Source organism: Taudactylus pleione, unplaced genomic scaffold (genome assembly GCF_031769625.1).
Source record: "Taudactylus pleione unplaced genomic scaffold, aTauple2 ptg001137l, whole genome shotgun sequence".
In the NCBI taxonomy this organism is placed as follows: Eukaryota; Metazoa; Chordata; class Amphibia; order Anura; family Myobatrachidae; genus Taudactylus; species Taudactylus pleione.
In genome coordinates this window covers 5,324,306-5,340,705 of record NW_028285538.1, presented here as the reverse complement: position 1 = coordinate 5,340,705, position 16,400 = coordinate 5,324,306, and the positions used below count along the sequence as shown (strand labels likewise).

The following is a 16,400-nucleotide window of genomic DNA, read 5'->3' as shown; positions in this document are numbered from 1 at the left end:
TCACTGGCTACTAGTGCATTGATAGGCTGCATTCTGCATCTCCACTATGTGTAGGCGATGGATTAACTTTATAACTGTACTAGGCCTTAGGCCTGGTACATACTAGACCATGTGTACCCAGCCCAACCTTGCCAGCGATGGAACCCAACGGGGAAGCCGGCATCGACAAGTGCATTCACACTTGCCGATGCCGGGAGTGATGGCGGGGGCCATGCTGCATTTGGCAGCATGGCCATCGCTAACAACATCCCCCATCTGACCTGCATGGAGGACCGACAGAGGATGTTGCTGACGACACATGGGAGCGCGCATCGTCAGTGACATAGAGGGTACACACTAGACCATGTGTCCCGATATGTCGCTCCGCCGGATGGGACGACATATCGTCTAGTGTGTATACAGCATTACACCCAAGAAAAGATTTTACAAAGGTGCCCCTTAGTCTTAGCCATAGCTAATGGAGAAGCTCTGTGCAGCCATTTTACCATTGCGCCCCCTGTGACAATATAGGATATTGCAGATTCCTGCTCACACACCTCACCATTGAGCCCTGAGCTCCAACCAGGGGAAGGTGCACATTACATACACGCTTGCAGAGGGGGGTTTCCGAGTACCCAGAAACCTTCCATGCCCACCGGTCAGTGGCGTAGCGCCGTTGGTCCGCACTACACAGAAACAAACACACCGCCGCCAGGTAATACAGCGGTGTGTTTGAGCAGTCAATGAGAGTCAGACAGACTCCCATTGGCTGCTGCATCCACGGAGGAAGCCAGGCTGGAGCTCACTCATGAGTTCTACAAAAATTGTACACACTTTGAGCAGAAAAACTGCTACAATTCCTGGTGCTATTAGATAAGTATAGTATTATCAAAAACCGGCTGCAAGTAATAGTGGTCTGGTTAGGACCACAGAGAAAAATCTCTAGTTAGAAGCACAAATCCAATAATGTATTGATTACTGCGCCAGGTTTTGAGAGATATACAATTTGACCACAATGTTTTTAATATAAATCAATGAGTCTGCTCTCTAATAGGAAAACATGAGGCTTATTTAATAAATCATTAATCTGGTTTATTATAATAATAGCAAAAACTTATAAAAAGGACAAATATTTCACATAAAAAGCAAATAGCATATCAAGGATAAAACTGAATCCAAGCCACATAGACATTGAGCTGTTTTGTTGCAATATAAGGCAACTGAATTATTGTGAATAACTTCTTTCAAATCCACTTAATTGAAGTCAAAGTAGAGTATGGATCTGGTTAATCAATGCAGTCACTAATTTATATGCATTATATGTGGAAACTTGCTGAATGAAATGGATAGACTGCTGTATATTGATGCTCCGTGCAGTGGCACTACTGGGGGCACTGTATAAGTGGCACTACCAGGGGCACTGCATAAAGGGCACCAATGGGGGCACTGCATAAGGGGCACTACAGGGGACGCTGTATAAGAGACACTACTGGGGGCACTGTATAAGGGGGCACTGTGTAAGGGGCACTACTGGGGACACTGCATAGGAGGACCACTACAGGGGGCATTGTATAAGGGGCACTACTGGGAGGAGCGGGGTTTTTAATAAATCATGCTGGCTGTATTGATTTGCCTGCTGCATCCATGTTTGTTAGTGATAGAGGTATGTGTGTGTGTCTGTCTGTGTGTGTCTGTCAGTGTGTGTACCCCGTCATAGGCTGAGTGGTATATTTTACTGTAGTGGTCCTAAATCCTGTGTAACTTTAGAAACCCCCCCTTTCAAAATCCTGCGTTTGCCACTGCATTAGTAAATCATTTTACAATGGTGGTAGTGCAGATATAAGGTGAAATAGACTACAAATCTGCTTTTGTTTTTTGTTTACCTTCGTTAAATATGCTGTCTAATTTCAGGGTAATGTAAAAAGGTGGAGAGCATAATAATACTAAACAATGTTAGGGCGACTTGTACACAAAATCATTTTCATCAGCATGAAATCAATTGCATATTACCAGAGTGCACTCCTTTGTCACTTGTAACAGCCGTAAAGCTGTATCAGTGCTTCTGCAGTGCGCCCACCTGTGTTTCCCTTTCAGGCTTCCTTCATAATTAGTACATAAGTAAGGCTTAATTTGTGCAGAATACAACACAATGGTTTTCCGCTACACACTGCCTGCAGTTACCCTGGGCTCTCTTATGTCGGGAGCACTGAGGTCATTCTACAGATCACCTCACAGAAGAGAGAGTATGAAACAACGCTACTGAATGGGACGCCCTCCGAAGCTTTACCTGCAGGCCCCAGCTCCTTCCTGCTATCGTCTCAGATTTATTTATTATAGCTTGAAACACTTGTTTAAAATGCTTGTTTATATGTTATGATATATACAGATATGTCCTTACACATCTTTGCTGCAGTCGCACCAAACAGCTCCTCTCGGCATGCCAGGTCCTGTGAGCCGCTGCTGGTGCCCGGCATATTTTTTGTCGAAAATGCAACTAAGTTGCACAGACTGTGCTGATTAATTTCATATGTGACACCGCTATATCTGTGTCTCTGAATCTGTATACGAAGTGCTACAATGTAGCGTCCGCAGCTTATTTTCATTCCAAGTTCCGTTGTACTTCATATACAGACTCAGGTGCACACAGGTATATAAGTGTCACATAACAAATTAATCAGCACAGTCTGCTGGTGCGTCCTAGAGTCTTCACATTGCGACTTAGATGCAAGCAGAGTTGCACAAGATCTGGCGGCTCACTCACGTCAGACAAGTCGCGCTGCGTGGTGTATAGTGGGCATCTATATTGCATATCAGACAGCAGATTGGTCTCTATATTGCATACCAGTCAGTAGAACGCTCTCTATATTGCATATGAGTCAGTAGAATGCTCTCTATATTGCATATCAGTCAGTAGAATGCTCTCTATATTGCATATCAGTCAGTAGAACCCTCTCTATATTGCATATCAGCCAGTAGATTGGTCTCTATATTGCATTTCAGTCAGTAGAATGCTCTCATTATTGCATATCAGACAGTAGAATGCTCTCTATATTGCATATCAGTCAGTAGAATGATCTCTATATTGCATATCAGTCAGTAGAACCCTCTCTATATTGCATATCAGTCAGTAGAATGCTCTCTATATTGCATATCAGTCAGTAGAACCCTCTCTATATTGCATATCAGCCAGTAGATTGGTCTCTATATTGCATTTCAGTCAGTAGAATGCTCTCATTATTGCATATCAGACAGTAGAATGCTTTCTATATTGCATATCAGTCAGTAGAACCCTCTCTATATTGCATATCAGCCAGTAGATTGGTCTCTATATTGCATTTCAGTCAGTAGAATGCTCTCATTATGCAATATCAGTCAGTAGAATACTCTCTATATTGCACATCAGTTAGTAGAATGATCTCTATTTTGCATATCAATCTGTAGAATGTTCTTTGAAATGTGTATCATTCAGCATAATGATCTCTATGGGACAGATTCGATTAGCCACTAAAGCTCAGCCATGTGCTATTCAATTAAGTGCCCCTCAAGCGCTAAGCCCCAGAGGGTGTGTTTAGTGCTGATTTTTCTTACAGCAAGGAGCTGCGAGGGAAAATTGGTTTTACATGCACCCTATGGGGCTTAAAGCACTGGGTAATCCATAGATTCAGGTCAACTAAACCCAGAATCAACAGGTTAACGCGCGTTAACGGTGGGTTTAATGCACATAATAATTGAATAGCTCCGGGCGTTAAACCATGGGCTTTAGCCGCTCTGTAAACACTGCTGCTAATTGATTCTGCCCCTGCATTGTGTATCAGTCAGTAGAAAGCTCTCTGTATTGTATATTAGTCAACAGAATGGTATTGCATTGTGTGCCAGTTGAATGTTCTCTATATTGTAAATCAGTCAATAGAATGTTATCTATACTGTGTATAAGTGACAATATTGCTCTCTATATTGTATATCAATCAGTAGAATAGTCTGACAACTATATATTGACTACACTCCTGCAAACCTTCCATTTCCCTGCGTTATCTGCAAAGTGACGCTGTTCTATTGCAGTATGGCATTTAAAAGACAATTCTACTTTTGTTGACTTTTCTCTAGAGACGCTCTTCTTGCATATGACATGACAGTGAGGACAAACAGGTGACCCAAGAGCATCTATGTCACCATCAGTAGAGAGGAAAGTGTCTACGCTGCAGGTAATGTCAAGAAGACTCAGCTAAAGCTTTTATCTAACAAGACGATAAGCAGGTCTTTTCATTGCCAAAAAGATATCCACGTGGTTCTGCTACTTGTGAGGCCGGAGTCTATGACAGGAGTCCTTACTGATGGGAAAACAGTGAGAAATAGATACTACTTGTACTATGGTGCACGGTCTTTTCATAATCAAACATATAATATGTACTGTAATGCAAACATTATATTGCAAGCCCATGAGCACAGGGAACCGCACACCAGACAGGCAGATAGATTAGATAGCTTTCAGATGACATACCGTAACGTAGAGTGTCTGCCTGAGCGAGTAATACTATTCCCCACCGGAGATGGCAGGTTACTTCCTCGATGTAGGTCTTCGATGGAGCGACTCCAATGTTTTGATTTATCGACGTTGTTTTCTACATTGTTCTCCAGACTCTCAAAGTCAAATCTAAACAGAAGTAGGAAATGAAATGCAAGGTTTAAAATAAAATGAAATCTTCACCCCTCTTCCTTCCTGCCCAGAGAGCCCTATTGCTGGCCATGATCCTATGTATTTATTAACACATAATACGGTTCAAATTAATTTTAGAAAATTAAAATAAGATTTTATCAATGACTTTTAACAGATTAAGTTGCGAGAGTGCGTTATATCACCTCTCTTCCGGCAGATGGTGTTTTTCCGAAACTGCGCTGTGCTGTAGCGAGCCCCGATTGGTAGTCAGTCCTGAAATCTGATGCAATAGGTAAGAAAGCACACGGATGCCCCTGCACTCTCATGTACATGCCAGCTCAATGAGTCACTGGCCCATCCATAACTCATAATATTCTTGATTGAAAAATGGGGACAAATTAGGTCAGGCCCCCAGTCTATAGATGTGTCCTCTTGCATCATTCCCGATCGCGCTACAAACATGATTACCCGCAGCGGCATGCGCTACGGAAGGCTATGGCGCTAACTGCGATCGCACCATGCAATCCTATGGACCTGCGGGTGCAAACGCAGTGCGCATTTCTGCTTGCAGGCGCAGAGCACGCATCTGTACCTAAACCACTTAAAGATGCTGTGCACACAGAACCATCAGCATATACTTCTCAAAAGACTGATTCAGCTTTGTTTGATCTCATCAGTGCAGCACAGGATCTTCTGGTCAGCATGTAACAAGCCATCAATGAAGCTTCAGACTGCAACTGTATTACCATATATCACTGACAAAGGCGTTACAGTTATAGTCCATGTTTAGCAAAAACGTATTTAGTGCATTAGGTACAAGTATATACTGGGGGAGACTCTCATACTTCCTTGTGTGTGTGTTTTTTTTACAGTGCTCCCCTATTAGTAATTACAGTACATTCTATTTCCTCTACTTAAAAGTAAATTTACCGCACCACTGCAGTCATTGACAATTATAAGTTTATACAGAATTTTATCCATTGTGACTTCTTAGAAAATGAGGCATAACATATAACTTTAATACATTTTCGATAATTCATTTTGTCTTCATCCCAGTGACCAAATGGCACGTTGGGTCATGTTTACTCATGCACAATTATCTGCAGACAAGAGGGTCTTTGTGCGTGTGCCATTTTCAGATGTTAGTCATTCTATTAGAGATGGAATGTTTCCATCATGGCAGCTTTCTGGAAAGTGAATAACGCAAGAACCGTTGCCAAGCTAGAATTTTAAGAGAAAGAACATGAAATACACAATTTGGGGGCACTGGTTATGAATAATCACACTTCTGTGCTGTAAATACTCTGTTTTACCACAAGCAAATACTGCAAAGAGAACTGTCATGAAAGTACAAAACGAATAACTTTTTTTGCAATATTCAGCTATTTATTGTGATTTCTATTATGTGAGAATGTAATATACTTTATACATAAGGGTAAAAACTATAGCTCCTCACAAGCCTGCTTTTTATTATGTTGATTTAAAATTCCAAATATAAAGTAAACCACCATAGAAGCATTTGGTTGCAGAAGATCATTATTTATATTACACAAGATTTAATATTTATATCTCTGATCATGTTTTACCATAACTGACAGCTATACATAACCGGTATCATTTTTTTTGGTGATGTTTGATTTTAGCATCTTATACATATAAACACTGATGAGCCACAACAATAGAACCACCGACAGGTGAAGTGAATAACATTGATTATGTCTATACAATGGCACCTGTCAAGGGGTGGGATATATTAGGCAGCAAGAGAACTTGAGCTGGGTACACACCTTACAGATATATCTGCAGATGATTGCTGTTCATACACACTCAACAAACATCATCTGTCTTCTGGCCGCGGGTCCCGCTGGCCGGGGGATGTGTTCACAGACATATCGCTGATACACACTGGCCGACGGGCACCCGATATATTGCCCGATCAATTGATCAGCAAATATATCTGCCGGGGGTACCCAACATTAGTTCTTGAAGTGGGTGTGTTGAAAGCAGGAAAAATGTGTAAGGATCTGAGCAACTTTGACAAGGGCAAAATTGTGATGGCTAGAGGACTGGGTCAGAGCATCTCAAAAACGGCATGTCTTGTGGGGTGTTCCCGGTATCCGATGCTTAGTACCTACCAAAAGTGGTCCAAGGAAAGACAACCGGTGAACTGGCAGCAGGGTCATTGGCGCTCAAGGCTCATTGGTCTATGAGGCAGTGTAGTCGTAGACCTGATGAGAGTGCCCATGCTGACGCCCGGCCAACGCCAATAGTGCCTTCAATGTGCACGTGAGTGTCAGAACTGAACTTGTGAGCAATAGAAGAAGGTGGCCAGGTCTGATGAACCACGTTTCTTTTACATAAACTGGACGGCCAGGTATGTGTGCTTATTTTACCTGGGAAAAGAGATGGCATCAGGATGCACTATGGGAAGAAAACAAGCCGATTGAGGCAGTGTGATGCTCTGGGCAATGTTCTGCTGGGAAACTGTGGGTTCATATAAAATGGACTCTGGCAACCCAGTCCTGGCCCCACTATACTTACCTCATTATCGGCGCAGTGGTCCTCCTCTCCTCTCTTGTCCTACATATATATTGGTAAGACTGTGGACCTCATTCAGAGTCGGTCGTAAGCGGCCACTCGGTCGTACGCCTAACGTTCGAGAATCAGAAAAAAAAACAATCGCAAGGCCGGTCGTTCGCGACCAAACTGACGCCCATACATGAACAAAGCACCTCCTCTAGCTAACAAGTGATAGCAGCTAGCGATCGATTCAATCGTTGTCAGTCGCTGTGTGTTAATTTTCTTCTGCTGGTTGCGGCCGCCTGTGTTGTGTGCAAATTACACCAAAAATTAGCCAAAAAACGCATAGAATAAGCCATCCCCATGAAATTTATTCATTCTTATTATTCACTAATGCAAACGCAACTGAATCAATTACAAGCCAATTAGCAGTGTTATTAGCAACAACAAACGATTATTAGCTGCTTGCAAATATGTGGCACAAAATAGAAACATCAGACATAACATCAGTCACATTCGATAGTATCGATTGTACTCTGGGGCTTGAGAGAGCACATACCCAACCTCAAGCTGTACGATCAGCCAGGCCTCTAACCTGCTCGCAGAGTGACGTTTTACTACTCCCGGCCTTCTATATCGGTCATAGCAGGAGATTTATGAACGCCCCTGAAACGCCCTGAAAACGGTGAGGAACGCCTGCGTTTTTAGACCACCACCCCCGTCAACACCCACAAACGGCCTTTCATGTCATTCAACTCCCGGAAGCCACTTCCTGCTCGTAAGCCATACGATCGACAGCATTTTGGATCGCAAGGTCTCGTACGCACATGCGCACAACTAACCATACGCATGCGTGGTTTGGAAACATCGGATGCGTACAACCGAGCGGCCGCTTACGACCGACTCTGAATGAGGTCCTGTATCCCTTACCCATGTGTGAACAGGTATGTATCCCATTACTGGAATACTTGCAAGAGTGGGTCATGTGTTACGGATGACATCATCACTCACATGACATCATCACTCACCAAATATTATTTACATAAATTTTTGTTTCTTTGAGCATGGCCAATGTTCTGGAGTCTGTTTTTTTCATGTACGTCAGCATGATTGAGCATAATATGATATTTTTAACTTACGTAACTGCGTACTGCGCAAAGGAGAGGTATTCCACAAGCACATCGAGTCCTTTGTTTTCTTCATTTAGAAATTCTCTCACCCACCTGTCACAACACATACAGCATTAGCTCATTGTATAAGTGAAATCTGTGCAGCAGGCCACAACATGGTAAATATTGATATATTCAACTGGAATGGAATTACAAAAACATATCTGGCCTCTGGGGCAGGACACCATGGTCCAAACATCTGCATGATGCAGAACCATGAAGAGTGCTTTTTTCCTTATGCTGTAGCTGAATGGCCTATCTGTCCCAGACTGGAAAACAGGACTGGCGATTTCTGGGTAACTGACACAATGGCCTTATAAATAGAGTTCAAAGTTCACATTTTATTGAGGATTTGTACATTTCTGCTTTGCAAGGGAACAGCTATTAATAGCAAAAGTGACCCAAAAATGTCTTTAACACTTTTGGTGCTGGGGCATTGAACACACCACCCGGAAACATCCCAAATAAATGTTCATTTATATTTACCAGTCCCAGTTGGGATCTCCTCTGGCGGGCTTCTGCAGTCGGTATTTGAATCGGCAGCTAAACAGCCGCGGAGGTTTCAATACCATTCCAAATAACCCAACTTACCGTGTTTTACATGTTAGTAGACTAACTACACTATGACCATGGAAATAATTTTGGAATTATTACTAATCTAGTAAATGCATTCTGCCTTATAAAGTAATAATGCTGCATGGAGCTTCTATATTACATCACAATCTAATCTGTATTGTAAAAGCACTTCTTATAGCAACCAAAATGCAGTGAGTTTATGCATAACATACGTATCCCATTCATTATACTGTCATATTCCACAACAATGTTATACAGTAGTAAAACAGTCAAAACAAAGGTTTCATTTCTCCACTGAAATGAAATTGATAGCACCAACAGTGATTATAGGGGAACAGTAGGCGGCTATGGTGGGAGGAAGCCTGATGGCTAATCGAGATTTGGTGGTGGTGGTTCTATTTTTTTTTTTTTACTGTTATTAGTAACTGTGACTCTTTCATACAATAATAAGCAATTCATTGAAATAGTAGAACACATATTTAGTATTATATAATAAATATTGAGAAACAGAAGCTGCTATAAACACGATGATAACAGGAGAATGTACAATTTGAAGGCTGTTTCCCATTAACCTGGCGCATTTGACTACAGAATTGCCTATTCCCTTAGTACCTAAAGTCGTTCAGTGACTAAAAGTTAATCGTCAGAGGGAACTCGCAGAAATTGTTGCTATAGTAGACAATACAATCATTACTAGTATTACGTGTACATAATTCCTCCTATTTCATTTAGATTGTTAGCTCTTTCGGTACAGGGTCCTGGACACTTTGTGTTTCAGGGCCTGATTCACTACTGCGTACGCACGCAGTTCAACTGCGATAGCAAGCCAAACCACTGCGATCGCAAACTCAGCACTACATAAGGACGCCCACTTTACCATACGCACATCCGTAATACTTAGCAGAATAGCGAAACCATCGGTAACATCGAGTACCATCGGACCCATACGCACACTTGCACAAGCCCTGACCTTACTCAGAAATTGCTAACAGCCACGCACGCTATGAGACCTCAGGCTGCGTAGGCTGTCGCAGTGGATAATCTATTGACGCCCCTGCAACGGCGTTGAAACGCACTGGCACGTCAGCGTTTGCCCGACCACCCCCATAACCACCCACAAACGGCACTTCCTGTCAATCACTCTGCGATGGGTCTGCGTAGCCTCTGCGATCGTAGTCACGACCGCAGTGGCCGGCTCGCGCACTGCGAGGCATACGTATGCGCAGAATGCAACAATCGGCCGATTGAATGCGTATTAGCAACTGCGTGCCTTGCTGAATCAGCCCCTCAGTCTGTTATTATGTATGTCATAGTACTATTGCAGAATGTGCATAATTATAATACTATTTTTGTGCATAATACAAATCAGACACAGCTAGAGTTGTAGTGTTGTGTGGACTGTGCAGATATTAAAATATTACATATAATTAAATATATGTCAACATTTGTGGAGATTTCCTTACGTTCTTTCAAGGGATAAATGTTCAAAATACACATAATGGTTCAGATATAGTCACAATGCGGTTTATCTATCAAATAACTTGATAGTCAGATTTTGGTCTGTTCTCTATCAATATATGGCTCATAGCGCCGGGTCATCTGACCAGCTCCAATGAAATGACTATCCTCCTTACAACGTCTCTGTTGCGAGGCTCCTGCGGGACGTGGCGAAAACTTAGGCTAGCACTTGTCTGAACCCCTGAAGAGCAAGACTTTGATCAATAAGGTACCAATTCATTTCACCCCTAAAAACAAGTCTACCGAGCACAAAGCCAGTGACATATGGCTAGGGCTGATGAATGAGTTGCACTTGCCACATCAGGGTCATCCATATGGAAAAAGTAGACTAAACTTTGCGGTTTAGCTAAAAATATCTTTCCTTGAAGGTGCGGTTTTTCCATTTCACTCAATATATAATATTCTTATTAAAGGAAGCAGCTGAAATCGGAGTAACATGACTAGGAGTAACATGCAGCGTCCTTCCAAATCCCATCTCCCTCTCCGGCATGTGAAACTGCTGAGCTCACCAATCTGGCAACATCAAATCCTTACTTATATGCCCTATAAAATCTAATACATGTAATTATCATGCATCCTGCCAATGCATACCTAGTGCCTCTAGAAAACACAGGCCGTTAAACCAGAATATACTTTTATAAAGGACATTGAAATGTTCAAACTTGCCAATCGTAAATCTACAAAACGTATCCTTCTCACCTTATGCTGAATTGAAAAGCTTTTAACTGGGGCATTGTAGAGATCGTCCTAGCTCGGATCTTTATAACAGCTATCTCGCAAGTTGTCTTATGCCTTCATTAATAATGATGATTTTTTTTGTTAATGATTTTCATTTGTTTTCACCAGCAGAAACCACTTGTTTTACTGGGCAAAGCAAACAAAGAAAAATCAGCGACCATCATCGGCGAAAACACCTGCTTTTGCCGGCAACAATGGTGCTTTTTGCCCTTTAATAAATCAGCCACTTTAAGTCATCCAAATATTTTATACATCCTATCATCCAAAGGTAGTTTAATTATGACTGCAGGGTTGTGCATTCTTTCCATCACCTAGGGGTCTCACCTGAGGCTACAACAGAATTGGCGTCCCTCTCAGCTCTTAGACAAATTAACATAATTATCTACTTTAATATAATGTTAAATACTGAAATTATCACATTGATCAACATTATAAATACCAACAAGGTACTACTGGAAGAAAGAAAATCCCAATGGTTTAGTAAATTGTCTATATTGATGTTTTGAATGCTGCGATATAGGATGTGGTCTAGCATGGTCTCTGGGTACAGATAGATGCACCGTGCAGGTGTAACCCTATTTAAAAACATTCTTCCATTTTTTAATACAAACATTTTGAAAACCAACATCTCTTACCCTATATGGTTTGTTCTCAAAGATATTTCCAATTCCCTTAAAACTTGAGTGGACTCCTGAACCCGCCTCCGAAATTTCTAAAGAAATAGAAAATAAAATAAATATCTTCAATGGTTACAATCTTGCGGATAGTGATGGAACGTTAGGTTGGAATTGGAATCACACAGCACTGCCCTATGTAGAGTAATGTACCGAAAGGTGGCTTTAGCCTCGGAAATTTTGTAGCAGTTGTATGTATGCTTTCAAATCAATATTTTGACATCCATTTACTATACCAACAAACAGTTACAATGTTGTGGTTGTTTCTGGTTTTGTAATGTCAAAATTAGCCTGGCCTCCTGGCCGAAGGGAGGGAGTTTAGCAGTATTGAGTTGTAGCCTAATTTGTGTGAAATTTTGGAAAAAGATAGCGTAATTGAACTTGTTAGGAAATATCCACTGTGCAGGATTGCACTGACCGGCAGATTCTCATTGCAATTAACCCTTAATTCCAGATCTGCTAATGGTGCATACACACGGGACGATCGTCAACGATAACGATATCGTTGAACGATCTCCCGGGTGTGCTGGATGATCGATATCGAACATCCAGCACACCACCAACCAACCATCGACGGTAACCTGGTCAATTTCGACCAGATTGGTCTGCATGCACAGATGGAGAACTATCAAGTGGTTCTGGTTGCAGGCATTGCGGGGGGCAGTATTTCTGAAGCAGCTGTAATAATTGAGGCTAATCAGACCTCAGAGTATATATGGAAAAGTTGAAAATGGAAATATCATACAATGTAAAATATTTAAGAAATGGAATGGATTTAGTGCATAAACACATTTAATATAAAACAACTGATTAGTAAAATCATACACATACGTATAAATTCATAAACTCATAACCTGAACAGGAATCTGAATGTAACTCTATATCTTCATATGTAGAAATGTCAAGAACGTGATTTTTGCTTAATAGTAAATCAGCATCTGGGAAATAGACTGAAATTAAACACCTTTTCCTATTACAGTACAGCCTCTCTTGTGATGGCAGATGATGGATTGGATGCCACTTATATAATACAGTTCGTAGTCGCACAGTCTCATATAATTACCACTATGGTCCAACCACATGGGGTTCATTAGCAGAAGCGATCCTGCATTGTGGTAGTCCCATGTTGTAGATGAACCTTTTGTGGATGAGGTGACTGCGTTGAAAAGAATGACCGTCCACTGTAGATGAAGTGCAATTGCCAAAGGAAATTTTCAAGGCTTGGTCCAGGTGTTTAAAAGATGGTGTGAAGGTCCCAGTGCAATATAAGAATTCAGTACAGAGAGCTCCTGACGCGTTTCCCTGTGTGTCCCACAGCTTTATCACGGTCAATGACGATATCTTTATCATCCATACGTGCCCGCGCATCGCAGGTCATTGGTGGGTTGGAGGCACCGAAAAATGCACAATATGAACGACATGATCGATATTGTTCATATTGTGCATTTTAATCGTACCGTGTGTACGCACCTTTCAATGCAGTTTTGCTACAAGTTTGTGCACTGCAGTGAAATGAGACATTAATTGAGCAAAGTCCAAATGTGACCGTTCTATACCGTAGCTGCTATGGAATGTTGCATTTTAAGAGAGCAATCACTGCCCCAGAATGGGCCAGAGTTCACTTTCATAAGTATTACATTTATGTGTTCATGACATATATTAATTCTAGAAATAATTGCATAAAACTGGCCACTATAAGTAATGGAAAACTACAATCATACCTTACCACTTAGCCCTTAATATGTATGAAGCAGCATCAATTTAAAAGGGATTTTGTATACCAGCCAATTTTCCCTTTAAAGACGTTTTTAACCATACAAATGATAATCTTAGTTTCCAACTCAACTTCAAATAGTTGTGGTGGGTTTGGTGACCATAACTCATTATACTTGGGTATAAATGTCTTGCTCACAGAAGGGATTAAGAAAGAACTAAATTGAGACACCAACTTATCCAGAGAGCAGCTCTCTTTTTGAGCGGTTTATTAAATGTTGCCAATGTGTCACGCTCACCTAAATTGACTCGTTATGCAGTTTCCACAATCATTCTGACAATAAACCCCAGAAAATTACGTTAACAGACCATCGCGTTGCTTATTATAGACTTTCTACTTAAGGCTTGGACATCTGCAATTGGCAAAATCCATCTGTTATCAGAAAAGATGAGACTGCTATGAGTTTATGAACTTATTTTTGGAATAATTTTTGGGATAATAGAGATATCAGATATTAATTTCAGTTACATTCAATTTCAGTTACATTCAGTTACATTTATCTTTACCTATGTAAATTATAAAACCCCTTTTATGAACACAAGCTGTAAGATTTGGGTTCTGGTCAAAATCACGACAGTCGCGATGCTGGTGCTTAGAATGTTGGTGCAGGAATCCCTACACAGGTCAGAGGGCCTAATTCAGACCCGCTCGCGAGCGCAGGACGCTCGCAAGCGGGTCGATGGTGCCCTAATGCGCATGCGCACGATGGAAGGAACTCTGTCGTGCGCATGCGTGAGACCCGGCGAGCGACAGGGTAGCCGTCGCTCGGGGTCTCGCACCAAAGGGGGCGTGCTGTCGATGGTGACTGACAGCACGCCCCCTTTGGTGGGCGTGCCGGGGGCTTGGCTTCCAGACGGAGGCGTTCCCATGGGAATGCCTACCGTCTGGGTCCAGCCCCACTGACATCAGTAGTGATGTCAGTGGGAGTGATTTTGGCTCTGATAGAGCCCAAATCACTCCAGGGCTAGCGGCAGCGAGACCCTACCGCAGGGTCTCGTCGCAAGCCCGATGGTCGCGATGGTCTTGACCATCGCAACCATCATCATGGACGCTCGCATAAGCTGTGGGTGGTAACCCACAGCTATGCGAGCGTGCAAGAGGCCGCTCCAAGTTGAGGTAGGAGGGCCCTGATTCAGAGCGAGCGCTCTGGTCAGAGCGTCCGGCTCTGAATCAGGCCCAGAATCCCGTTGCCAGCATCCCGACTGCTGGCATCCCAACCGGAGCCATCCCGAAGGCAAGTACTGGAGCTGGGGAGAGTTAGGCACTAGAAGGAGGGTTGGGGTTAGGAACTAAGGGGGGAGGATTAGGTTTAGGCACCAGGGAGGGAGGGTTAGGGGTAGGGAGAGGGAGAAAGTTAGGATACTGACCGACAAGTATCGGTATCATAACCATGTTGGGATTCCGGTGTTGGGATTCTGGCTGCCGGGATCCTGAGCACCGGCATCCTGGACCCAACCCACAGGATTTATATATCTTATGACTAACTGCATAGTAATACCGGACTCATCCTGCACTAATTACACCCTATGGGCCTGATTCCGAGTCGCATGCACTGCTAATGTCGGAGGCAGCGGGGCAATTCTTTTCTTCTGCGCATGCGTCTAAGTCCCAATGTGTCAGCATCCAGACAGCGTGCGCACAGAGACGGAGGTGCAATTGAGGAGCACGGGAGGTGCGCGGCCTAAGAAATGTCAAGAAAATGTATTGGACGTTCCTGGGCAGTGACAGGGAGGTGGCTAAGCGGATGCACGAGGTGGTCCATCTTATGGGCGGGTTTATGGGAGTGTCTCGCAGGCGTGGTGCTGAAAGCGGAAGCTGAACCTCTCACACAGGAGGCCATACTTGGATGGAAAAACTGCACCTGCCATAGGGCTGGTGTAAATTTCATTGGCGAGCCCAAAGACGTGCATTTGGTATTTGAGTGTCTACAGACGCTGTGAGCTGGTGTGTCAGTCTTTGTACATTTGGACACACAGATATACACCAGGGAAGGGCTTTGTAGCGGCATTAGCATAAAGTTGCTGACCGACGCAGATCCGGACGCGGTGGCCAGGGTGGCTCTCAGTCAGGGGCACTTTGCTGCGAGCGCACGCCAGAAAAATGGGCGTGGTCACTAGAAAAGAGGGGTGTGAACTTGAGACCTGCCCCCTTTTCATCGCTGTAAGGGTGCGTGCCCAGTACTCACAGAGATGCTGGGCTGCCCCCCAAGCTATCCTGCAGTGTAAATAGATGCTGTGCGGCATCTATTCATTCACGGGGGAGCCATGCAGCTGGGAAGAGCTGACAGTCTGAGCGAGCAGAGACAGCTCTGCAGGCTGTCAGCGTGGCGGATCCCAGTAGGGCGCTGGAAAAGGGGCAGGGCGCATTTTGACTTTTAAAAAAGGGTCAGGGCGTGGCGCCCCACCAAAGAAGGCGAGCGGGAACACTAAGTTTATGTGAACCCCTTGTCACCTATGATCCATTCTGCTAAGGCCGTATCTGTTTATAATTGGGTTCCCTTGAGCGCGGTGCCACTTCTGGACCCCCACTCGGTTCCTGTCCCCACAATTACATAAAGCAGTGCTGAAACTGAACAATGTGCCTTATACCTCAGCAGGGCCATACCATACATTATTCAACCTAGGCTCCCTCCTAGATCCCATGGGCACTGAAGGTCCTGGATTACTCAAATTAATTTTCACGTGTGTAATTTTGGCTAATGGAGGGGGGAAAGGGCCCTGACCAATATCTTGCCTAGGGCCCCATATGGTCAAATCAAGCTTTGTACCTCAGAGATGTCACTGCTATAGTCTTCCTCA

General features: G+C 43.2%; 1 protein-coding gene across 1 annotated transcript in view; it reads right to left on the bottom strand.

The window, feature by feature from the left end:
* FMNL2 (formin like 2) overlaps positions 1-16,400 on the bottom strand; it is a 348,984-nt gene that overhangs the window by 150,110 nt on the left and 182,474 nt on the right. Inside the window, 3 exon segments of the mRNA XM_088462017.1 lie at positions 4,478-4,630; positions 8,293-8,376; positions 11,790-11,866. Of these exon segments, the coding sequence (XP_088318143.1) occupies positions 4,478-4,630; positions 8,293-8,376; positions 11,790-11,866 (314 nt within the window).